Source organism: Myodes glareolus, chromosome 4 (assembly GCF_982192425.1).
Source record: "Myodes glareolus chromosome 4, mMyoGla1.1, whole genome shotgun sequence".
Lineage (NCBI taxonomy): Eukaryota > Metazoa > Chordata > Mammalia > Rodentia > Cricetidae > Myodes > Myodes glareolus.
The window spans coordinates 61,825,290-61,850,797 of NC_142029.1; the positions used below are offsets into that span (position 1 = coordinate 61,825,290).

At 50.7% G+C, this 25,508-nt stretch overlaps 1 protein-coding gene across 2 annotated transcripts in view; it reads left to right on the forward strand.

Annotated features, from left to right (window-relative positions):
- Rab6b (RAB6B, member RAS oncogene family) overlaps nt 1-25,508 on the forward strand; it is a 56,492-nt gene that overhangs the window by 21,685 nt on the left and 9,299 nt on the right. For both annotated transcript variants that reach the window (XM_048417522.3, XM_085689640.2), the window contains exons 2-6: nt 3,677-3,735; nt 22,230-22,283; nt 22,484-22,589; nt 23,687-23,798; nt 25,005-25,098. In XM_048417522.3, the coding sequence (XP_048273479.1) occupies nt 3,677-3,735; nt 22,230-22,283; nt 22,484-22,589; nt 23,687-23,798; nt 25,005-25,098 (425 nt within the window). The remainder of the gene's footprint in view (nt 1-3,676; nt 3,736-22,229; nt 22,284-22,483; nt 22,590-23,686; nt 23,799-25,004; nt 25,099-25,508) is intronic.

A 25,508-nucleotide genomic window follows, 5' to 3' on the forward strand; every position in this document is an offset into this window, starting at 1 on the left:
TGTTGAACTGCCGTCACTGTGCACATCCATATCCTTTGTGCTAAGGATTCTTCTGGAGCTCCCACTGCCTTGGAAGCTTCAGCCATGGCTGCCATGCCCCTGCCAGCCTAGCCTTTCCGTCTGCCCTTTGTCGTCCTCCACAGCTGGCCCCAGGGGTGAGTTTCTGTCAACCCTGCAGCCTCACGGAGCTTTCTGGGAACAGTGTTTTCTGTTCACATCTCTCCTCGCACACTGGGTCTGACTCCATTATCTGTAAGGCAGGGTTGAGACTGAGGGGCCTCCACATAACGTCCCCGTGAGATCCCGGCCTTCTCCTCTCCTTTCTTAATGGACATCCCCCACCTCCCCCATCCCCCGCCTCTGCATTTGCTCACACTGTTCCTGCTGCCTGGGGCCCTGCTGCCCATCCCACCCTCGCACCAGCAGCTCTGCTCACAGACCCCAGGGTCTGTTGCTGCCCAGACCTCTATATGAAGCATTTCCAAGCGGTGGCTGCGGCGAAGGTGCTGCGGCAGATCTGCTGTCCCAGCTCCACTGCCTGTCCGCTTTGTGACCTTGGGTATCTTAATGCATAGGATGGAAGCGAGGATTCCCAAGGCGACCCAAGGACAGGGTCAAAATCCCTGCCCGGTTTAAGTAGAGTTCCAGTGAGTGTGGGTGTTGCCTCCTTCCTAGGGGGTCCTGGTCAGTGCCCAGGGGTGACTTTCCTCACCTTCCTTTGGCTGAAAGAACAAAAAGGCAGCTTCCGGTTTAATGGTGTGGGACTGCACACCAGGGCGATGACAAGTGTTGCCAAGCCCTGAGCTTAGGGTAGAAAGAGCTCTGCCATGATTTTGTTTCTAATAAAGTCCTGTCCTGCTTTGCTGCTATGTGTCTGCGAGCCCTTGTTGGCAGGGAGACGGGGTGACCTTGAGGATGGAGCAGGGTGGGAGGCGGGCTCTCTCTGGAGAGAGAGAACTCTCTCTGGGTTCCTGCAGGGATTAAAGGCTGAGGTTTACCAGCAGTTTCTGCCCCTCCCCCCACTGCATGTCCTGGTGCAGGCCGAGCGCTCCCACCCCTCTCGGCTCTCCCTTTCGCCAGGACCTACAGTAGTGTCTAATCAGGTTGATTTCCAGATGCCAGCATCTTCTAGCCAGACCTGTTGTAGAGGGTGGGAAAGGGACAGGGAAGGGGGTTCTGCCCTTCAGGGTTAGGTGAGCTTGGTAGAGAACACCCCAAGCGTGAGCCATGGAGCTCTTTCATTTGATGCCATGGTGGGGCCCAGTGTGGGCGGACAGAGGGGATGTAATTAGCTCTACTCAGGCCTCCTGGGGGTTCCTGGAGACGGCCATGGAGGACATCTTTCCCTGCAGCTCCTGGCATCTGGTAGCATTGTCATGCTTTGTGTTCAGAGCAGGGCAGTCAGTCCAGTCCCCTGAAGACTGTTGAGCCTAGAGACCTCAGAAGCAGGGTCAGGACAGACACTGCAGTTCTACCCTGCCCGAGGTGGGGCTGAGACAGAACAAACTGATCAGAAATAGAAGTGAACAGACAAATGCTCTAAAGAGCGTGAGGGCCTGGAGAAGGGTGAGAAAGGATACCGGGCCATCAGAAACTGTCTCCACGTAGAGGAGCTGGGAAATGTTTGGGGGATCCCAAGACATCTATACTTCTGGCCAACTAGTCCCCAGTGTCCCTCAGGTTCAACAACAGACTCAGGAAAGCACTCCCTAAGATTGCAGTGGCGGGGATGAGGGGCAGTGGAGAAAGAGATCAGTTGGTAGCTTGCCGAGTTTGGCTCCTCAGCACCACATCGCATGTGTGGTGCCACATGTCTGGATTCACAGCCCTGGGAAGGCAGAGACCGGCAGATCCCTGGAGCCAGCCAGCCTCCCCAATCAGTGAGCTCTAGGAGTGTCCCGAATACAGAATACCTGGGTCCTCTCCCCACGAAATTACAGCCTGTCTACCCTCAAGGCACATCTGTGTGTTCACAACCCAGGAAGCTCCCCCACGAGCTTCTCCAGGGCATGGGTGTCTAGAGTTCTTACTGGGGTTTCACTGTAGACAGAGCTGGTTGAATGTTGTCCATGTGTTGGAGCTCAGTCTCCAGGCTTCCTCCCTTTCCTGGAGTCTACATTGGCCTCATCCTGAGGTCATCTAGTGAGCCACCACCTCATTAATATAGGCTCAGATATAGTGACTAGGGCTTAGGAAAAACAAAGATACTACCCCCAAAATTCCAGTCCAAGCACATAGTGTCCCCACCCCAAGACAGGAGAAACCTATTTCTTCATTATACAAACTTAGTGCTGGTGGTTTCGTTTTTCTCCTCATCTGTCATTCTGGAATGTGACCTGATCCCTCCTTCAGCCTTTCTCATGTACCTTTCTCTTTTATTCCTTACTCACTTCTGATTACATCCTCTGACTGCTGTGACATGTTATAAAGGGGTCCAGAGGAGTGACGACCTCAAAGGTGACACAGCTGAAACGTGCCCCAGTGGGATTTGACCCCATTTGACTGCAGCCCAAACCTGGTCTGTCAGGGCCTCAGGGCCTCCTGGTCAGGCAACTGCCTCTCTTTCGCCAGTGTGGGCCGTCAACAATGTTACGTGTCTGTAGATTCAGCCTGAGCAGCGACCCTTTCCAGGGATCACCAGGTTGTCCAGCCCTGTCCAGGCAGTGACTAACCACGCCTCCAGTCCCAGTGTCTGCCCATGATCTGCTGGGCATGGAGAGGACAGAACGGTGAGAACTCATGGCCATAGGCACCTTTGCCTTCCTTGTCAGGGATGGCTGTCTCCTGCCGCTCCCTTCTACACCTCCCAGGACTGTGGCAGAGTCCTGGGAGGATGGAGGAGAGAAGTGCTCCATGTCGTGACCTAACAAATGTCCCTTTCTTATCCTTCTTCCCCTCCCAGATGGCTAGAAGTACAACAGTTGGCATTCCTGCCACTGCTATGTCCCAGGGGACCTGCACGGGGTTGTGTCAGGAGCCAAAGCCTGCGGTTTGGGAAATTAGCAGCATTTATGGGTCTCCCAAGAGACTCTTGGCCTCCTAACCATACTGGCAGTTTTCAGTTGGGGACATTTCTGCCCCAGTTAGGGAACTTACAGATGTGTGGGTAAGCCTGCAGTTGTAGCGTTATCTGGGAATCCTCTTGTCATTTACACGGTGGGATCTAGGGATGCTGAGGGCCCAGCGTTGGAGTGGACAGTCAGGCGCACTCCACTCAATGGGGAATAGGCTTGCCCTTGAGAGACAATAAGAAAGGACAGCTGCCTTCCCTGCCCCTTCGTCGCTAATGTGTAAGCTGAATAAATGGGAAGCTCTGTGGGCAGGTGCCCCATGGTGAGGTGGTGTGACCCAGGGAACATGGGCAGCTATAAGAAGTGCATCCTGTTGGCCTTGAATGTCCTCTGGTACCCAAGGCCATGACAGACCTGGACTTGGATGTGGTAGGAATTGGGGAAAGGGTAGGATTCCTTCTCCATGGTAACCTGGCATCTGACAAGAGTGCCTCTGGAGCTCACCTGGTGTAGACCCTCAGCACCTTGACTTGGGGTCTTTTTCCTGAGTCTGCTTCCCGCCTTCCAGTGGTTCTTATAAGCCAGTCTCTCTTTCAAGTTGAAAGACGCTGGCCATCCGGCTCGTCTTCTTTCGGCTGAACATTTCTCTCCTTTTTGTCTTGCAGTCGGGAAGACGTCTCTGATCACGAGGTTCATGTATGACAGCTTTGACAACACCTACCAGGTGAGAGTCCCACATCCCTCCCTCCACCCTTCTCCCCTGCTTCTCATCTCTGCCTGTGGCTCCTGTCTGTCCACTGCCAGCCTGTCTCCAGGGACTGCTGAGATCAGAGGGGGACAACTCCTGGTTTCTGAGGTGTCTTTTTGCTTTGAAGGAACTTCTTCCCTGAGTACTGGGCCTGTGCAGAAAATGATCTCAGATGTTGAAAAGGAAGCATTATTTTTTGTTTTTAGGGAGAAATCCCAAAACCAGAGAGGGGTTGGAACCATTACAATGTTTGGTTATGCTGGGAGGCGGGCAGAAGAGGGCAGGCTGAAACCCAAGAGCGGTTGCACCTCCGGACTGCTCGTGTTCTGTTCGCTGGACTTTACATGCTCAAAACCCAGACCACACACGTAGAGGCTCTTGCACACCCGTACATATACATACTCACATTCCCTAGACTTCACACATTCAGCCCCCATGCCCATTGCTGAAGCACATCCTCCCACAGAGAGGCGTGGGTGGAGAGTTTGTCCTGCCCTGTGTGGTCAGGAGACTGCACATAATGACCTTTGGATCTTGCTTGGGAATGGTGGTCTGGGGTCAGCCACAGACCCTCTCTAGGTGACATCAAAATCCTGGGGAGCAGAGACATATCTGTTTGGTTTCAGTGGTGGTAATAGGGTTGTTGTACAAGAGAATTTTCCTCATAATTCAAGTTTTTTGCCAAAGTTGTAAAACTTAGGCATTTCAACTATTCTTACATATTTTTAAAGTACCATTTTTCCCCCTTAGGGTATAGACAGTTCTGCAGTTCATTTCTCTAGGTTGTGGGTCCTGTGGTTACTAGTGCCCTGACATGTTAGTAGGTAACACTTGAAAAGGGGAGGGTGGGTATTCAAGCAGAGCTGGGCTCTTTAGGCAGGGGACTGCTCTCAGCAAGACTTCTCTGGGCTTTGCTTCTCAGTGTGGGCCTTCAGCCTGCTGAAAGCAAACACAGTGTGTTGGAAGAGGAATCCCTTTATCATCACATTTTCAAGGACAAGTATTTATAGATCCACTGGGGCAGCTCTTCCCAGATGTCACTCCCCACTGCTGGGTGTGGGACAGCACATCCATCATGCTTGAGATTCTGTGTCTGCTTGTTAGTCTGTCTTTACCCTGGCCCAGTCGTTCTTGTCTTAGATGCCCTCAGTTTCCCTAGGGTTCCTACTTTCACTTTGCAGTGGGTGGACCAGAATCCTCTGTGTGGAAGGATTATCTGTGGGAAAGGAGACTCTGGGCGCTTCCGAGTGGTGCACATGGCACTGTGCAGGGCTCTAGGACATCGATGTTGGCCCTGCTGTTGTGTCCTCCCCAAAACCAGGACTTGGTGTTCTCTGTGACCCCGCTGTGGCCTGTCCTCCCAGTAGGGGGAATTGAGCAGAGGTGACACCCTTAGGGCCTCCCTCCTCAAGCCTCACTCTGTGCTCCGTGTGTGCCCACAGGTGAACATGTGTGCCCACAGGTGAACGTGTGTGCCCACAGGTGAATGTGTGTGCCCACATGTGAACGTGTGTGCCCACATGTGAACGTGTGTGCCCACACACATGCTCATGTCTTATTTTTATTATTTGACCTTTTTTTCCTTTGTTTTTTTGAGATAGAGACTCATGTAGCTCCAGCTGGCCTTAAATCCATTGGGTAGCTAAGGATGACCTTGACCTGAGGATCTTTCTGCCTACACCACATCTGGTTGCTGGTTGATTTTACAGTAATAATCATCTTCCTGTTTTCTGTTGTCATCGCACTGAAAAAACAAAGCACAACAACAAGAACAACAAAAAACAGAATTTTAGCAGCAGTGGACAAGTCCCCTTTGAAATTTTGCTTCCTCTTCCCAGTGTTACCCTCACTGCCCCTGCTTGTCGCTTAAGTCAGCCTCGCTGCTCCCTGTGGGGCTGTGCTGGCCTCAGCTCCTGTCATTGTCTTCTCTTTACTCTGAAAATTCTCCTAATGCCTGAAGCCTGGGGCAAATGTTTGTCCTTGGTGCAGAGACCCTGCTACCTCATGACCCTTTGTCAGTAGCACGTCGTCCTTAAGGCTAGTTGGGCCCCCCAAATCTAGGCCGGCTACTCTGCCCTCCTAGTTTTCACTTGGGTCTTGGGATCTTCTTGGAGCCATCTCCGTACAAGGCCTTGGCACAGATGGTGCCGCAGATGCTGGCACAGTGGTGGCTGCTTGCCTCAGTTCGTCGGTGCTCTCAGGCTGAGAGCCTCCCAGGTCCACTGTCATGGTGAGTCAAGAGAGGTCAAAGGCTAGACGCTGCTCTCTCCACACATGGCAGAATTGTCTGGCTTGGTTTTTATAGCCTCAGGTAGCAGACTTTTCCAAAAGCCCTTTGAAGCAGCAATTAGTCTGAGAGGCTGGGCTACACTTCTACACATACACACACACACAGGCACACACACGCTACACACACACACACACACACGCATCACACATGCACACACACCATCTGTATTAATGGATTCTCTGGAGATGTTTTTCCTAGCAGAGCAGCAGAGGTGTATGGGAAGTGGACAAAGTCTCCACCGGCTCTAGGAGGCGACATTTACTTCCTCTCGGGTTGTCCCAGTGCACAGTGGCCATGCCAGTCACCCTCCCACCAGTATCCTGTCTGTCCCGCAGCCAGTACAACATGGCAGAGTCTAGACCCACTTACACAGTTCCCAGACGGTGCTCCCTCCCTCTCTTCTCCCCTTGTCTCCAGGCCCCATACTCTCCACCCATCCCCTCACTCAGACAAAAGATGTCTGTGTGGTCCATGGTCTGTGGAAAGGCAGTAGAAGAAAGGAGTGAGGCCGGAGAGCCTGTTCCCCCACCCCCACCCTAAGCTGGGTATAGAGGACAGGGCCCATCCTCAGGGACAGCCAGCTCTACCTTGGTATGGGGCTCAGCATACATGAGGCTCTAAAGGGCCACCATGAGGCTGTGAGCATGGGGGGCTGGGGTCTTCTTCTATACCTCAGAAGGTTCTGTCTACCAGTGAGCTCTAGAGACCTTTGAGGAACACGTCGTTTTCCTATATTTACCTGGCAGTTACACACACATGCACATACACGCACATACACACACTCCGTATCCTCCGCTGACATGCGTCCTCTGCAGTCTCTCACCACCTTGTCTAATTACCTCACACAAAGCAGTTCACTTGTACAAGTGCAAAACCACGCCTCGGCCAGAGGAGAATTGTGTCTGTGATGATTCCTTCATGCAAAATCCCAACTAAGAGGTTACCTTGAAGTTCTGCGGTGGGAAAGATCTGTAATACCTGTGATAAGTAAGAGCTGGCTCTGGGTGCTCCCCACACACATACCCAGGAAACCCTTGTGGGCCCTGGGAAAGTCAGCCCTGTGAAGGAGGCCTGAGAGGAGGTGTGGTCCTCTGGAAGCAACTACTGGCTGACCTTGGAGAATTAATGTTTTGTGGGACTCTCTTTCCTGTCTGCAGATTAGGCAGCTGTTGGGGGGGATGGCTGGGAGTTCAGGCCTTAGCGTTTTAAAAAAACTGAAAAGTGACAGAGAAGAACTTAAAGCTGGGAGCCAGTGGCCCCTCCTGGAATTCACACCATGGTACAAGTTAGAAAACAACAGATCTAATGGGCTGCCTCTGGGAGAGGCCCCTCTGAAGGGCTGTTCTCAGAGGACACCCTGCTGTGACTAAAGGGAGGGGGAAGCTCTGGTCTTTCCTGCAGGCTCTGGGCTCCTGAGATGCCCTTGCCTGCAGCTGGTCCTCAGGCCACGCCAGGCTGTTCTGCCCTAAGGCTTCCCACACTGGCCTCTAGGGGCTGCCATAACAAATTATGGCAAACTGAGTAGCTTCAAACAATGGGAGTGTATTCTCTCATCACCTTCCTGGGGCCTGAGGGTGGCACAAATACAAGGGGGCCATGCCCCTTCCAGAGGCACTAGAGGAACATGCCCTTGCCAGCTTCTGGCAGCCCCAGATGCTCTTTGTTGTAGGGCTACAAGGTTCCCATCTGGTCTCCCTCTTCACAGGATCTGAGTAGATGTGTCTGATAGATCCGTGTGGATTCGCCTCTGGGCACTTAAGGTGGAGTCAAGTCAGTGCACCTCTGCCCTCTGGGGCAGGCTCCTAGCCACCAGGTGGTCACCTGGTACCCCACAGCCTTGGGTTTTATCCCTGTTTCCTTTCTATGTGCTCTTGCTATGGCCACAGAGATCTCTCCCTGACACAGTATACTAACTGGTCTCTTATCTGACAAGCTATGCCTCCTCTTCTAGGTGAATATGCACACATACACATGCATGCACACGCCCATGCAGCATCCACACTCATAACGCTGGATTCTGACACCTCAGCCTTTCTTGAGTTCTTCTGCATATACTCCCTCCTCTCCCTCCTCCCTCCATGGGGCTGCATCCTGCTCATCTCCCACTTACTCCCCTCTTTTCTCCAGGAAGTCTTCCTGCCCATAAAGCAGCCATCCATCGCTGGCTTTTCTGTACCACACACCCAAGGGACCCTGCCACAAACACACAGCATCTTCACAGGCTCAGCCGCTAGTGCAGGTGGGGGAAGGGTGAATGGGAAAGGACTTGGATGGCAGCCGTGATGTCTCTCATTTCTCGTGATGTGTGAGCCCCGTGTCCACCCAGGGACAGGGTAGCAAGCTGCTTTCTGAATTAGTATTCTCTCGAGGAACAGAACCTATAATTACAAATTGGATGGGCATTCTTCATACAGAGGAAAATAACCACCCGAAGGGGACAGATTGTGACCCTGAAAGGCTAGCCAGCATTGCCTCCTCTAGGGTACTCATGAATAACCACGACTGGCCTCGGTTGGCAAGGACCTGGCAGTGCATGTTTCCCAAAGGCTTTGGGATCCTCCCCACAAAGCACCCGCTTGCCGGGCTGAATCTTTAAGTTTACCAAGCTAATTTGCATGCTAATTTGCATGACTTTACCCAGATACTTTTCTCTGATGGTTGGTTGTGCAAAAGGAGAACAGCAGAGTCATTGTCAAGGACTTGTCATGCCCAGCTGCTTCCTGTCATTTACGGATGCTTCTCTCCAGCCCTGGGCTCAGGCCTGGCCAAGACTAAAAGAAGACACACATCCTTGCCTTTTCATTCTCTTCCCCAGAAGAAACGCTGAAGTCAATTTATGCAAATTGCCATGCAGATTTCCTCTGTAGACTTTATTGCTGTATCTTGTCAGAATGTGGATGCAAAATTATATTTCATAATAAATGCACGGAGCCAAGAAGATTTCAACAAGTGCCGTAGGGAACATCTTGCTCGGCGATGAGCTGCGCTGGTGGAAGTTCCACCTAGAGGAATGCACGGTAGCGCACCATCGTCTGAACCCCTGTTGGTACTGTTTAAAACCACACGCAGAGGAAGATAAATGGTGGGGAGGAAGTCTGTGCCTGTTAATATTCCTTGCATGTGTAAAATAAAGTGGTGGCCATTTTTCACAGACCGTGCTGCTTGCACTGGATTGCATTAACATTGCCAGGTTCAGGGAGCCACTGTACCACAATGGAGCACACTGCAGTCTCCTTCAGAGAGGACATCGTGCCCTACAGGCAGAGTAGGAACAGCCTTGCAAGGGGAGTGGCTGCATTGACCATGACTCCTTGGCACAGTGGAAGATGGGTGTTGCCTCGTCTCAGACCCACCTTTCTGAAGCTCGGCCTTTGCTGAAGCCCCGGGAAACTAGACCATCAGGGTGTTGATAAGGATTAGGGGTACAAAGGTTCCTAAGGGGAGGGAGGTGTGGCAGATTAGAAAAACCCAGTTCCTGCTTCTCCTGGGCAGGATTTAGCAGAGCCTTTAATATGACACTCAAGACTGGGAAAGGAACCATTTCCCCAGAGTACTGGCTCGCTGCTCACCTTCATCCTGAGCAGAGACTCTCAGGGTCAGGTCACCTAAGCAGACAGACACTGACAGTCTCCATGGGCTCGGCTGCAGCTTTGCTTGCATAGCCCTGTGTCAGTTGGCTCCTGCTAACAACGGCTCGTTTTTGTTTATGTAGCATGTAACAGAATGAAGTGCTTCCGCCGAAGTCTTTTTGTTGGCTTTGGTCCAACAGCCCTTCCAGGGAGCTCTGGTGTCTTCAGTTGAGAGATGAGGGGCTTGAGGTCTAGGGAAGCTTATCAGACACCGTAGCTCAATTGGTAGAGTCTAGCTAGCACGCGGGAAACCTTGGCTCCTCGGTATGAGACCTGAGGGTACATGCGGGAAACCTTGGCTCCTCAGTATGAGGCCTGAGGGTACATGCCTGTAATCCCAGTGTCTGGGAGGTAGAGGTAGGAGGAGAAGTTCAAAGCTACCCTAAGCAACAACCAGTTAAAGGCCAGCTCCAGAGCAGGGAATACAATAGACCCTACCTCACTACAAACAAACAAAAAGCAAAGTAACACAATTAACAACGAAGAAATTTATACTGGCGCCCACTGGCCGGCCATCTGAATGATGGCATGGCAGCCTCTCTGGGGCCAGTGGCCTGTCCTGAGTGGTACTGATAGACACACCCTGAGTTTGCTTCCTTTCCAAAGATCCCTCATCACCTTGGCCTCGGACAGTGCGAGGGCTCTGTACATATCAGGGTTCCTGACTTCCTTCACGGCAGAAGCCCCGACCCCCCTTTTCACTCATACCAGCATACACATACATTCATGCCTTCGTACAAATAAAAGCCTGTGTGACCCCATTACCATGCATCACACACACACACACACACACACACATCAATACGCAGCTCTCCTGTGTGATCTCTGCTGACCATTGAGAGGGAACTGGTCAGAAGGAGCCACCAAGGATGCCAAGGCCTCTCCGATTAGTTACTTGTTCTTCTTACCTAGTGTCTCCCTCCTCTAGCGCTCACCTGAAGTGGGGGCTTCTTTTACAACTAACCGCAGATGTGAAGGAGAAAAACACTAGCTCCACGAGTGGGGGCGCAGGGCTCAGTGTGGCACAGACACCACCTGGGGCTCAACATTGGATCCCAGTTCCCAAGTGACCACAGGGAAAGGAAACTGCACATGGTGCCTGCAAGGTACTGTGAGGCCCACCTCCCCGGCAGGCTGTCTTTGAATGCTTGGTTTCCAGCAGGTAGGGATGTTGGGGAAGTAGTGGGCCATCTAGGAGGTGGGTCCTAGAGGAAGAAGTGGGTGTCTGTAGGGAAGGCAGCATGCAGTGCATTAGGGTTATGACCTGGCTCCAGTTCCAGCTTGAGCTCCGCTACCTGGTCCACCGTGGTATGTACAAACAGCTTCACACTCCACCTGCCGTGGGTGGGAGCTGGTCTCACCACCAGACGGAGTGTAGCCCCTACACAGTCAACTAGAACCTTCCTCCCTGAAGTTCTTTCTGTCAGGTGTTCTGCCTCAGCAATGGAAAAGTCACTAATGCAGAGGGTTTCCTGGGTTGATAGTGGTGGGGACAGCGAGGCGGAGACCCCTCACGTGGCGATCTGTGCAGCTCACAGACCTCCAAAGTGTACTGCCCGCCTCCTCGCCTCACTCGCTGCTAGCGCCGTTTCGTACCGTGTGGGCAAATGTCTGAGGTCCACGGCCTCTGCAGTCTGAGGACACAGGGCAGAGCCTGTAGGGCCATGCTGAATAGCAACTAAAACTTTCAGAGCCCAGGAGCTTCCCTTGCTACGCCCTGGCCATCCCAGCTCATCCCCTGTGAGAATGCCAGTCAGTCTGGATCTAGCTTCATGTCGTGTCTGTTTTCGCTTGTTCTTGTGGTATGGTTGTGGCCACCTTCTCTGGACTGTGCTCCACAGGAGTCAGCCTGCATCAGCTTCTTTTCCACAGACATCACCACAAACCCAACAGAGACAGTCTAATGTAGAAAGTACTGGTTTGGGCCCGTGTGGTTTCAGAGATGCTAGCTGATCATGGTGGAGAGCACTCGAGAGCGAAGCAGTTCCCATCATGGTGGTCAAGAAGCAGAGGGGGTGTACAGGAAGGGGTCTGGGCAGGGACACACACCTGGTGACTTACTTTCTCCACTGAGCTCCCGTCTCATGCTCCTTAGTGCTTTCAAATAGTGCCATCATCTTAGGAACTGCAAAGGATTGTTGCATTGATCAGGCCAGATCCTCGTGACCTGATCATCTCTGGAAATGGCGTTACACACACACCTGGAGATGTGCGTTATTTTCCTAGGTGTTTTTCAATCTTTTTTTTTTTTTTAATTTGAAATATCCTCCATGGGCTTATATTTTGGATGCTTTTTCCCCCAGCCTCTGCCACTATTTTGAGTGACTGCTCTGTCTTTAAAAGGTGGGACTCTGTCTGGTGGAAATGAGTCACTGGGGGTGGGCCTTTGGAGATTATATCCAGCTCCTTCTTCCTGTGTTGTTCTCTGCTTCCTGGCCTGTTGTGATGTGAACAGCTTTGGCAATGTTATGCTACTACCATGATATCCTGCCCCAGCATGTAGGACCAGTCATCCCATTATTGAGTTCTTGTTTCTGCCAGGTGTTTTGGTTGCAGTGATCCAAGCCTATGCATTACTCAAGTCAGCAAAGTTAACCATTGCCCAACCCACAAGGTCTTCTCTATGCTCTCACCCAATGTAGTAAAAGGAGCGGTGGGCCGCTTCCCACCACCCGGCTCCCGGCCGCCTGGCTAGCTTACACCCCGAAATAACAACACACTAATTGTATTCATTTAAACACTGCCTGGCCCATTAGTTCTAGCCTCTCATTGGCTAACTTTCACATCTTGATTCAACCCATTTCTAATAATCCGTATGTCACCATGAGCTCATGGCTTACCGGGAAAGATTCAGCATGTCTGACCTGGCAGCTTCATGGCGGGCGGCTCTCTGCCTCTGCCTCCTTTCTCCCAGCATTCTGTTCTGTCTATTCCGCCTATCTAAGCTGCTGTCCTATCAAAAGGCCAAGGCAGTCTCTTTATTTAACCAATGAAAGCAACACATAGAAAGAAGACCCTCCTACACCATTTCCCCTTTTCTGTTTAAACAAAAAAGAAAGGCTTTAACTTTAACATAGTAAAATTACATGAAACAGTTATCAAGCAAGAATTATAGCTACAGTATTTATATCTATTTTATCTTTTATCATAACTAAGGAAACTATAACTGTCCATTCTTCAACTCCATCAAAGGCTTCAGAAGGATATACTATTACCTATGTAAACAAGAAGTAAGCAACTTCCAAAACTCTAGAAATGACAGAGACATCTCGCTGCCTGTACAGTCACCCAAAGTGCCTCTGTACTGTTGGGGCATCCATCTTCAGCCTTCAGGCCCGTAGTATCCAGCAGACTTCCATGAAGCAGGAAATTTCAAAGACAGTTCAGTCACTTTCTTTTGTATCCTGAAGAATATCTCAGACTCTTTTCATGAATCAGGAACCCCGAAGGATCATCTCACTTTTAGGCAAGTTCAGCAGTCATCTCTCTGTGGGTTCTTTGTGTCCAGTTTATGCAACAGTCCAGGCAAGAACAGTTTCTTGCCCAAATGGCTAACCAACTCCATAAGGAGCCTCTTCGATGCCCATCTTCCTCTTGAAGTAGATTGGTGCTGCCAGGAGCAAACATGTCTCATTGTCATGAAAAGTCCTAAGTTATTAAAACATTGAAATGCCATATTCTGTAGTCTTCGAAAGATAATGAAGAATGCTTACCTAACTGAAATATGTCTCTACATATCTAGGAAACCTAACATAACTACAAGCTTGACTATTATCGATGATTATCCATTAACCTATATTTCTAATTATACATTACATTTTTAAATGAGCTACACAATCACAATACCTTAATCAAGATCAGAAATATATATACATATAACAAGATTGACCTTAAAATCCATACCAATGCAAATTATTCATATCTATATCAACCCAAAGCCCACGTACCAACTGCAGAGAAGATGCATCTCAGTCCTTGTCACCCTGCTGGCTCGCTATGAGGCTATGAGATTTTTTTAATTATGTATGTGTGTGTGTGTGTGTGTGATGAACTCGTGTGTGTGTGTATATGGAAAGGTGCATGCCATGGCACATGTGTGGCCATCAGAGGACAACTTTGTGGAGTTAGTTTTCTCTCTTAACTCAGGAGAGATTGTCATTGATTTATTTTTCTCGTGTCTGGCTCTCATTTTCCTCACCCCTCTTGTCTGCTCACGTGGGATTCTGTCCTGCACATTGTGCTCGTGACTGTGGATTCCGCTTGCAGTTTTGAGCAGAGCTGTTTCTTTGGCACTTGTGCGGACCCTGGTTCCCAGCTCTGTCCCGTGCTGGGCAGCAACAGCACATTCTGTTCCAGTTTCTGTTTATTTTGTTTTGTTGCCAGCCTTGGGTAGGTTCCTTGGGGTCTTCTTGCCTCATTCAGTGTTGGACAGCGTTATATGCAAACATCAGAGTCCCTTCTCTGTGGCTGTCTCATGTCTAGGGTTTTCCATACTTTTTATCAACTGTGGTAGCTTTGCACTGTGTCCTCTTACTTGTCAACCAGTATGACTGTGGGTTTCTGTACAAATCTGAGCCACCCCTTGGCTGCAGCTGGGGATGCCACTGGGTGAGAAGTCATAAAACAATAAGAAACTCGCCCAGTGCTCCCTGTTAAGTTAGTGCTGACTCATTCCAGTTTCTGCCTGTGCTTTCTGGTGCCTCCACTCACCTGTCGTTCTAATTGGTTCATAGTTAATGATAGTAACCAAAGGAGTTAGACGAATTCTCGTAGGATGAGAACCAGAACTCCCCTTTCTCCAAGATGTGTCTCCCTGAACCTCCCATCCTCCACTGTTCCCCATCCTCTGCCTAATGAGAAGGTGACATGCACTAAGGCTTATGAGGCACCAACCAAGCAGGGCCTGCTGCTCCGGACCCTGGAGCCCTCCTGTGCTGACTCTTCCCCTTCGACTGTGAGTGACCGGTCTGTACATCATCTTCTTCACAAAGTCAGTCTCCTCAGGGGCAAGGGCCAGGGATTTTTATAGCACACAGTAGGCACTCAAGAGTGAAGTGGCCTGACTGTTAATTATTTACACCATCTGCCACACACACACACAAATGCTGCCCAGGGAAAACCATGACCACCTTCTCTGGAAATCTGGCCTTCTTTGGGAGAGACAGACTCCAGCTGGCAGTGGTGTGGGGCCCGCTGCTGCGGCTCATGTCTGGGAAATAGATGGTGCCCGGGAGCTAGAAATGTTCTGGTCATGGAGACCCAGCCAAGTCTGTCTTTCAAACCCTTCCCCTTCTGTCCTTTGAGGGTTCATTTTATTTATTTCTACTAAAATGCAAATGAGCTTCCTCTTAAGTGGGCTCTGCTGAGCTGTTATGGCTAATTATTACCCCTTTCTGACAGTAGGGAGCCAGATAGGCCGTGATGCCAGGGAACCACAGTGACAGCTTCAGAAACAGGACTTCTAGAAGCAGGAGTACTGTTACCTCGCCCATAGCAGACTTCAGTGTCAGGGAGACCTGGATTCGGATCCCCGCTCTGCCACCCGGACTATGTGATCTTGGTTCTGAGTAAGCCTGGTCCCTGTGCACAACACCTCAGCCACCAGCGTTGTCCTTGTCTTCCTCGAGCCTTGTTATCCATCTGTGGCCCCTGGAGAACACAGCCTTCTCAGATCCGGATCACAACACAGAGCGGTTCTGTGCATGCTTCACTGAGCAAGAGACTATTCTGAGAACTCCTCGTAGTTCTGATTCCCAGACTGACATCCAGAATTTGCGCTTGCGTCTGCCTGAGTGGGATCAGGAATCTCAGTGTCAGAAAAGCTCCCAGGGTAATTCTGAAGCATGTGGTCAGCAGGCTGCAGGCTGAGAGTCACCACATCTTTTGACCAGTGACTGAGATTAGCCAGTCAGAGACCTGTCCTGTTTGGTAGTAGAGAAAGTACCGAATGCTCTCTGGGCTAACCTGAGAGTTCAGAATGTGGTTTGCAGAGGAGAAGCATCTCAGGTTCTAAAGAAATACTGACCGTGGAAGAGCAGGGGAGGAACAGCATCAGAAAAAGACACACAAATTGCATGGGAGGGGCCTGCAGGCTGACTCGGTGGGTGGGCAAAGGTGCCACTGCCAAAGCCTGATGACCTGAGTTTGATCTCCCCAGACACACATGGTGGAAAGAGAGAACCAGCTCCTGCTGATTGCCCTCTGACCTTCACGCCAGAGCTATGGCATGCATGGATGCACAAATATATACAAAATAAACAAAAATAAATGCAAATTAGCATGGGAATTCCAAACAGCATTATTCCATGGTATAAAGTCAAGCTGGGGAAGGGGTATATGAGGCCTTAAAAAGCCAGTGGCGGGTCCCAAACAGTCAACCACACATGTTTAGATGGTTTCCTGGGAGCAGCAGGGAGGAATGGAGTCGATTTTTACTTTGTATACTTTTTGTGTTTTAAGATTTATTTATCTCTATTTCATGTGTGTGGGTGTTTGCCTGCATGTATGAAAGGGTACCGTATATGTGTAGTGTTGGTGGAGGCCAGAAGAGGGCGTTAGATCCTCTGGAACAGAACTATAGAGATTTTTGAGCTGCCATGTGGGTTCTAGGAAGTGACTCTGGGTCTTCTGTAAGAGCACCTAGTGTTCTTAACTGCTGAGCCGCCTCTCCACACTCCTAGTTTTAAACTCAGAAAAATAACCTTGCCTGCTGCATAAGGATTTCTTACAAGTGTTGAGGAGAGGGAGACCAGGCTAGAGGGCCTCACATGAGAGGTTCAGTCTGAACTAGGGAGTGGTGGGTGGGGGTGGAAAGGGGAATGGGGATGTGGGCAGGTGGAAGTATAAGAGACAGCACTACGTGATAACCGACCTCTGCCTCGATTGTCCCTGCCTTTGCCCACCTCGGTCTCGTTTAGAACGTCCTCAGATTTGTTGAAATCCATCTGCACATCTATTTTTTTTTTCCTTTTCTTTTTAGGCATACCTATTTGTATCATCTGGGAGTCTATTCCGGTTGAGGTGTTTTTTTCCTCTCTTGATTATGATTCAAATTCCTTCTTTGCATGGCTGCTCTCTTTTACTTAGCGGATGGGCTGACTTAGATGCTAGGTTGGCTCTGTTCTCTTTTCTTCCCCAGAGACTGTAATCCTCCATCATGCCCCAGTTTGTGATCACTCTGAAGTGCTTGCAAGTTGTTACTTCTTGAATTTATAGAATAGCCTGATATGATCTGCTCAGCTAGTGACTAAAGCAAAACTTTGACCTGTGAGTTGTCGAGGAATGATGGCTCAGTTACAGCCGGAAGTGATGCCTGTGCTTTGTCCGCGACATGCGCAACCGCGACTTCTCACGATTGCCTGTGCAGTAGAAGTGGCCTGGTTGGGGGAGAATTATATTTATTTTTCTTATGTTTTTGCCACCAAATTGCCTGACAGGAACAATTTACAGAAAAAATGATATAAATGATTTGGGCTCATGGTTTCCAAAGAATTCAGTCCTTCACGGACAGGGAAGGCTTGCAGAATTACAGCAGTGCGAGCCTGTGGTGAGTGCGAGCATGTGAGTGTGTGGTGAGTGTGAGCATGTGAGTGTGTGGTGAGTGTGGGCATGTGAGTGTGAGCATGTGGTGAGTGAATGTGAGTACGTGAGTGTGAGCACGTGGTGAGTATGAACAAGTGAGTGTGAGTGTGTGGTGAGTGTGAATATGTGAGTGAGCGTGTGGTGAGTGCGAGCACATGCAAGTGTGAGCATGTGAGTGTGAGCATGTGAGTGTGAGCATATGGCAGAGGCTCTCGCATCACAGCAGACCGTGAAGCAGACAGAGCAAGACTAGAACCAAGATAAACTGGTGTCCATGCCAGACACCCACCCTACATATCCTGTTTCCACCAGCCAGGTCCTACTTCCCAAAGGTTCCAAACCCTCCTCCACCAGCTGGGGAACAAACACTCAATACCTAAGCCTATGAGAGACTCTTGAGATTTGAACTAGAACGTTCCATCCTGGTTGCCAAAGGTCCATGGCCATCTTGTAATACAGAGATGTATTTATTCCAGTTTCCAGAGGCCTCTTAGTCTCAACGCTGATCAGAAACCTAAGTCTAAAGTCTCTACTGAGGCTCCAAATAGTCTTTTAGCTGTGATCTGTAAAGTAAGAAGGATGTAGTCAAGATTGAACCAAAGCAGGACCAAAACATTAAATCTTGTAACTCCATGCCCAAAACCTGGGATGCATTGTTTGGTCTTACTCCCAAGCATTCCTTAGAAACCTAGGTGCGAGTCTCCATGACCCTAAAACTTGAGCCAGGAGGTGGTGGTGCACACGTTTAATCCCAGCACTCGGGAGGCAGAGGCAGAAGGATCTCTGTGAGTTTGAGGCCAGCCTGGTCGACAGAGCCAATTCCAGGACAGCTAGGGCTGTTACACTGAGAAACCCTGTTTAAAAAAAAAAAAATCCCCAAACTCTTGCATTCTGCACACTTGAAAATAGCACCCGGTGGATAATTGCAAAGTTCACTGCAGATCGTGACTGCATCAGCCCGAGTGCTCGAGTAACTGAACTTGGAACCAAGGGAACTATTTCCCTAGGCAGGTCTTTTCCACCAGAACACCCTGGTAACTCTAAAGCCTTTTAAGAGAGTCCTGAGTTTTATACTCAGGAACTTTCAGAGAGTGGGGACTCGTTCTCGGGTCACCTGCTCTGCTGTCCCAGTGTCAGATACGCGGTTTCTGAATGATGCTGATGACCTTAACATCAGTGGCCTATCTTGCCCACAGTTCCCTTATCCACAGCTTTAAGCATCTTCACCTTCTTTTCAGGACCAAATCCCAATTTTAGAAATTCTCTGCATTTTGTTCCCAATTCTCACTGTACACCCAGCTAAAAATAGCCCACCAGAACCATACCAGAGGCTGAGTGCTAAGTTGTCTTGGATTTTCTCCATTACCTTTGATATCTGCCTCTCTCACATTTTCAGGACATAGGTAGAATGCAAACAGATTCTTTGTCAGACACAAGTGGCTCTGTAGACCAGTTCCCAGTCGAGTCTTTGTCCCTACCTGAGACCTCGTGAATTCTGTCTTTGCTGTCCATGTTGTCAGCACTTCTCACCCTCCAAGTTCTCACCAGAGCGATGACTTCAAACCCTTCCAGATCCCTCTCGCAGGCCAGTTTCAAAGGCTGATAAACTGCCTGGTGGCATTAGTGGTAGCAATGGCCACTTCGTAGGGGCCAGTTCTGCACTCGCTGCTTTTGCACTGCTCTGACAGAAGCACCTTGAAAGAAAGAAAGATTTATTCTGGCTCCTGGATTTCCAAAGGACTTCAGTCTATTTTAGCAGTAGCGGCATGCAGTACAGGCACCTGACATCAGTGAGGTTTCAGTATGCAAGAGGGTCGGGCTGTGTTGAGGCTGAACAGAGTTACAGTGTGCGGTTCCTTTAGTGAGCATGATGATGGAAGCCACTGGGCCGTGCATGGCTGCAGCTTGACCCGACGGCATAACTCCTTGTCGTAGTATCTGATGACCTCTCTCTGCTCCGTAACAGTGAGGGGCCCTATGTGTACACAAGGAGGAAAGGGCTTGTCACCGTCACAGTTGTTATCAGTAACATCCCTGTCACCATCCAGGTGCCGGCCTTTGAGGATGTGATTTTCCATGGTCCTTCACCCTGTTGATTAAGGTTAGTTACACTGCGTTGACAGAGTAGCTTGGGAAAAACAATGGAAGATGGAGTCTCTCTTTCACGACAAGAACAGGTGTGTGCAGGCAAGCGGGGCCGAGCTAACTGCACAGTCAGGATGGGCTCTGTTGAGAGTCGTCCTGCCCTGTCTTCCTCAGCCCAGTGAGCCGCTGTCACTCACCCCACCATCTGCATTCCAAGCAGTGGGAACAGGGGCAGCTTAGGGCGCACTGACCCACAAAGGACTCATCCCAGATTCATCACCACCCTGTAGCCATAGGAAACATGGCCTTTGACGGGGGTAGCCACCAGCTCATCGCGTGTCTCGAATTCTATATTAAGGGAATGCTGCCCCTGCCTCTGATCCTGAGCCCAGGCATCTGGTTTTGGTTCAGGGATCACTAAGAAGGAATTCAGTACCCCGTGAGGATCTTGCACATAGAGAAGTTGAAATTCCTGCCGACTTGGCACATTCCTCTTGGTTCTGAGTAGACATGGAGTTGTCAGTCCCCTCGCTGATGAGTGAAAAGGTGTGGCCGCTTGGGAATGACAACCTGTCTGCAAGTGCTCATTGGTTCTAGGTTGGCCGCCGTGACTGCTGGGTGGGACACTGCATAGCCAGGCTAGCAATGGTATGATTTCCACACAGGTTTTCCCCAGCTCTACCAACTGCCAGGGTCACGAGGCATGCCCTCCGGCTTCCCCAGGCTTGTCTTTTCATCCCTGCGGTCCGAGTGGATCAAGTTATGTCTATGGTGTGTGTGTAGCTCTTAAGTTGCGAGTTGCACATTCATTCTGGAATGAGATGGCATTTGGTACTGTACACAGTACTGTGACCAAATGCCTGGGAACCAGCAACTTAAGGAAGGAAGGACTTATTTTGGGTCACAGTTTGAGAAGGGCTCGAAATCATCATGGCAAAGATGGAGTGGCAGAAGCATGAGGCTACTGGTCACTCTGTATCCATAGTCTGGAAGGAGAGAGAGTATTATTGGTCCTGGTTTTCTTTTTGTTGCTATGATAAAACACCAGCCAAAACTGGCTTGGTGATGAAAGGTTTATTTGTTTTGTTCTTCTCCATCATGAGCCATCATTTAGGGAAGTCAGACAGGAAGTCAAACAGGAACCGGGAAACGGGAGCTGATACAGAACTGGGGAGTAACGCTGCTTACTGGCTTGCTCCTCAGGGCTTGCTCAACTTCCTTTTTTATAGCACCTAGGACCACATGCCCAGGATGGCTCCATCCCCAATGGGTTGAGCCTTCCCACATCAGCCATTAATCAAGAAAAAGTCCCCACTGACACATTCAGAGGCAGGACTAACCTGGTGGGGCCAACTGAGAATCCCTCTTCCCAGGTGATTCTAGTTTGTATCAAGTTGACAAAACAAAACAAAACAACAACAAAAACAAATAAACAACCTCCCACCCCAACCCAGAGAAGGAAAAGGAAGGAGAGAGGAGGAAAGGGGCCTGCCTACCTTGCTTTCTGTTTCTCCTTTTCATTCAGTGTGGGACCCCAGCCCAAGGGTGGTGCTCACATTCAGGGCAGGCCTTCCTGCTCAGGTAAACTTCTCTTGGAAACGCTCTTCCAGACAGCCCAAGGTGTGTCGCCTAGGTGACTCTAAATAATCACGTTGACAGAGATCTCTGTATTTACACCAAAGTCTCCCTTGTTGTCTTTTGTATTCACTGCAGGTTTTCACACAGTGAAACCTTTTCATTCAAAGATTTAAAAAATAAATAAAATAAAGACTCACCATGTAGCTCAGGTTGGCTTCACACTTACGTTCTTCCTTCCTCTACCTCGAAAGTGCTGGGATTACAGACATTGCCCATCATGTGCAGCTATCTCAAGGATTTTTTCTTCTGAATTCATAGCTATTAACTGTTTATTGTAGAAAATATGAACACATGTAATAGAGAAAGCAATAATTGCCCAAGATGCAACTCTTCATTCAGATACCAGTACACAATATATTCTCTTCGTCTCAGCGTCTGAGAAGATAAGAAACTGTCTGTCTACTTTATTTAATCAAGTTGGGATCTCAGCACACACAATGCTTTATACTGAGCCTTTTCACTGAGTGGAGGTTCCTCCAAAGCTGTATATATTTTACGAGGTGACTCCAGGCACAGGGTGGAGCATGCTGCTGACACCTTGCCCTGGCTGCCTGACTATCTGAGGCCTCATTACTACTTAATGGTGTTGACTTCATTTCACATTGACAGTATCTTAGTTCCTGCTTGTAGGCACAGGGCCAGAGAGGTGGGGTTGCCCACCAGGACAGAAGAGCCACCAGAGAGGCACAGGGTGGGTGAGGGGCAACCCTTGACTTGGCAGCGTGAGGAGTAAAGAGATCATTGGGCTTTCTAATAAGACATTATTGTGGATGGTCCACAGTACCCCCACCCGAGGCGGGACACACTGCTCTCTGTTCCCATGCAGTGGCAAGTTCCGCTACCCCTACCCCACCCCCACCCTGCAGACCCTCCCAAGAGCAATGATGAGCCCACGTCTAAGTTCAAGGGAGAAGCTGGGGGGGCGGGGGCAAGGAGGATGTTGGAGAGCAGTAGGGAGCTCTCCTTGGTGGACTGTTCCTGGGGAGCCTCTATTCCATGCTCCGGGCTCTTTTACCCCTCCGGAAGCATTTTTCTCTCCCTCTGTGTAGAATATTCTTCTCTGAAAACAACCTGATTTTCACACAGTTTGCTCAAGCTCCCTCCTCGGGGAAGGATGTCGGTGGCCACTGGAGGGACTTGGCTTTGGTACCCCTCCTGCCGTCTGTGCATTCCCTGGGGTCCCAGGGCTTTTGGCTCCGTTGTGTGAGTCCTTGCCATTTTGACCTCCCTGTGCTGTTCTTTAACAGGCAACCATCGGGATTGACTTCTTGTCAAAAACCATGTACTTGGAAGACCGTACGGTGAGTTCCTGGTCTCTACCTGGGAGAACAAAGGGGGGGTTGTCTGGTTTATCCCCTAGAGCCCTCAGTTGGGCACTCTTGGAAGTCACTGCCAAGATCAGAATGGGCCTGGTAGTACCAGCATCATGGGATCTGGGCCTCCAACCCCTCTACCAGGAGGGCTCCGCTGCCTCACTAATGCCTCTGCCTTGACACTGTAGGTTAGACTGCAGCTCTGGGATACAGCCGGGCAAGAGCGGTTCCGCAGCCTGATCCCCAGCTACATCCGGGACTCCACAGTGGCTGTGGTGGTGTACGACATCACTAGTGAGTAGGGGTCTGTGTTGGAATGAGGGAGCTCTTGGGGTCCAGTGTGACCCTGATCAGACCTGTGTTATGTGACTGTGTATACAGGTATGTGCTCAGTGTGGGGGTAGTGTGTTATCTTGGACCACTGGTGGGTTCACTGTCTTTCAAACTCCTGTGACAGACATGGCTGAACAAGACAGGGTCCTGCGTGTGGGGGAGGCAGACACTCACAAGGCTAACCCTCTGTGCCCTCCATGGCTTTGGCTGACTTGTGTTCCAGCTCTCCCCAGGGATCCCTGGAGGCAGCCCTGCTTGCACACATGAATCTTGAGAGGGCTTCACAGACTCAGTGGGGGCCCAGAGGTTAGGGAAGGTCTTATGCAGAGCCCAGCTACCCAAGACCTTCTAGAGGAACACACACAGCTGGGAAACCTCAGGCTTCAGTCCTAGAGGACACTGTGAGGGATAGGGGCACGCCTGACTCATGGCTCCAGCCTGCCACCGCAGGTCTGCCTTTCCCCTGTGCCCCTGACTGCAGGCTCTTTGTACACCCTAGCGAGATGGGAGCAACATCCCAAAGGACCCGTGTCATGTGCTGTGGAGAGCAGCCACCTCCCTCCCTCTAGGTGCTGAGCTTGAGTGTAACCCAGTGACTCTGTCGCTGCCCATAGATGACTGGTGCTGGATTCATGTGCCACAGGGTTGCGGGTTCTCTTCCCAAGCCAGCATGGCCTTCCTCAGACTCCCCTGAGCATCCCTTTGCTGGGACAGCATTTCCTAGGGGCTGCTGTGTCCTCCCTTCAGTGGTCTGCAGCTTAGCCAGGCCCAGTGCCTTCCTTTCCGCCCTCCACCGTGAGCCCCACATCAGCTCTGACGCTTGCGTGACCTCTAGAGTCACTGTCCTGTGTAGAGGTTGTGACAGCCTAGCTTTCCAGCTATGGTAGCTTCTCTCCCTGGGGTGGCTGAGCAGTGCTGGGGACCCTCCAGGATCACAGGGTAGACCTCACTTCCCCGACTAGCCCCAGCCTAGTTGGTGTGTGGAGATTGGATCTGTGTCTCGGTACATGCTTGCCCCCGGGGCCCCTCCTCACTCTGTCCCCACTTTCTGCCTCCAGATCTCAACTCCTTCCAGCAGACTTCTAAGTGGATTGATGATGTCAGGACAGAGAGGGGCAGTGACGTAATCATCATGCTCGTGGGCAACAAGACGGACCTGGCTGACAAGAGGTATGCATGCGCCAGAGAGAGCATGGAGACGTTGTGGCTGGCAGGACCGCGCTTCCTCACCCTTCTATGGCTGTCCTGCCCTGGAGTCTGAGGTGAAGGGAACAACAAGGCTGGGCTCTCCGCGCAGGAACACTGACAGGCCTGTTAGACCCCACACACTGCAGCCAGCGTCTCATCTCAAAGTTCCATCTTCCTCAATCCAGCAAAGACAGGCCAGGGACCTGTCTGCATGGATGCTCCCATTATGGTCCCAAGATAGCCTCTGAAAGAGTGGCTCCCTGGGCTGGAGCGCCTGCCCCTCTGAAGGCCCTGCATTAACATGTGGGGTACGAAACCCAGGTCTTCAGATATGAGTCTTGGTTCATGTCAGCAGGACACAGACTTTGTCCCTAGTCTGTGCGTCCTGGTTTGTCCTGTGTCCATGCATGGAGTGTTATTGGAAGAGGCTTCTCTGCAGCTACTCTCCAATGTCCTGCTCACTAAGGTGTCCTTTCCATGTGTGTCCACTCTAAGAACTCTGTGCTGACTTGGACAGATAAGACCGTGTGTCATGGTTTCTAATAAAGCCCGTGGGTTTCTTACAGGATCCCTGCCATTTAAGAAACAATCTGAGTTAAAGAGGAGAGCCCTGCCCAGAGGGGAGGGAAGTGGGCTCCTCTGCAGAGCAGCATGGGCAGGGGCGGGGAGGGGAGTATTTTTAATTGGGGTTTTTACATTAGGAAAAGGCTGATTCTCCCAGGAAAGGCCGTGTGGCGTGTGTGCAGGAGCTCCAGGTCTAATGGCTGCCGAGAAAGGCAGTGGGGTTGGGCTCAGTTGTAGAGCACTTGCCTGCTCTGCATGGAGCCCTGGGGTCCCCGGCACTCATAAACCAGGCTTGGTGAAATATCCCTGCAGTCCCTGTTCTAGGGCGGCAGACACAGGGCAGTCAGAAGGTCAGTGTCATTCTTTGCTACATCACGAATTCAAGGCCAGCCTGGCTGCATGTGACCCTTCCTTCAAAGGTGGGGGTGCTCCCTGGTCAGAAGACATGGAAAGGGGCCGGGATCCTCTGTGTTCAAGTACCGCCTTCTTACTAGACAGACAATGGCTGGCATTCTGGCAGGCTCCTTCTGCCCTCCCATAGTCCTTCATCGTAGGCCGCCTCCTTCCCACCTGCCGGGATTGCCTCTCTGCCAGCTGATCTTCCCATCTCCCCTTCACTTCCAGGCAGATAACCATCGAGGAAGGGGAGCAGCGGGCCAAAGAACTCAGCGTTATGTTCATCGAGACCAGCGCGAAGACCGGCTATAACGTGAAGCAGGTGAGGGCGCGGCTGGCAATGTCCCTGACTCGCCCAGGTCTAGAAGCCCTCACCCAGGACCTTCCCTTCCTCGAGTTGGCTAGTGTCTAGGTTGGGGCAGCCAGCCAGCACATGCACCTGTTTCTCTGAGCAGCTGGGGATGACACTGACTTCGGGGTTGGTAAAGCAGGTGATGTGGAGGAGCCATCAGCTTGGGAGCCATGCAGACACCCTCAGTCACTAGTCTCCACAGCTGTGATTGGGTGTGGGTCCCTGTAGCAGCCTGTGTGGATGAGGGTCCTTGGACTCCCACCTGGCTGAGAAAGCTGTGGTTCCTAGCGTCTCTCTTCACTTCCAAAGAGAACAAGAGATATTTAGTCTGATTAATGTGTTGGGTTTATGTCTTGTATGTGGCAAGAACTCGGGGCCAT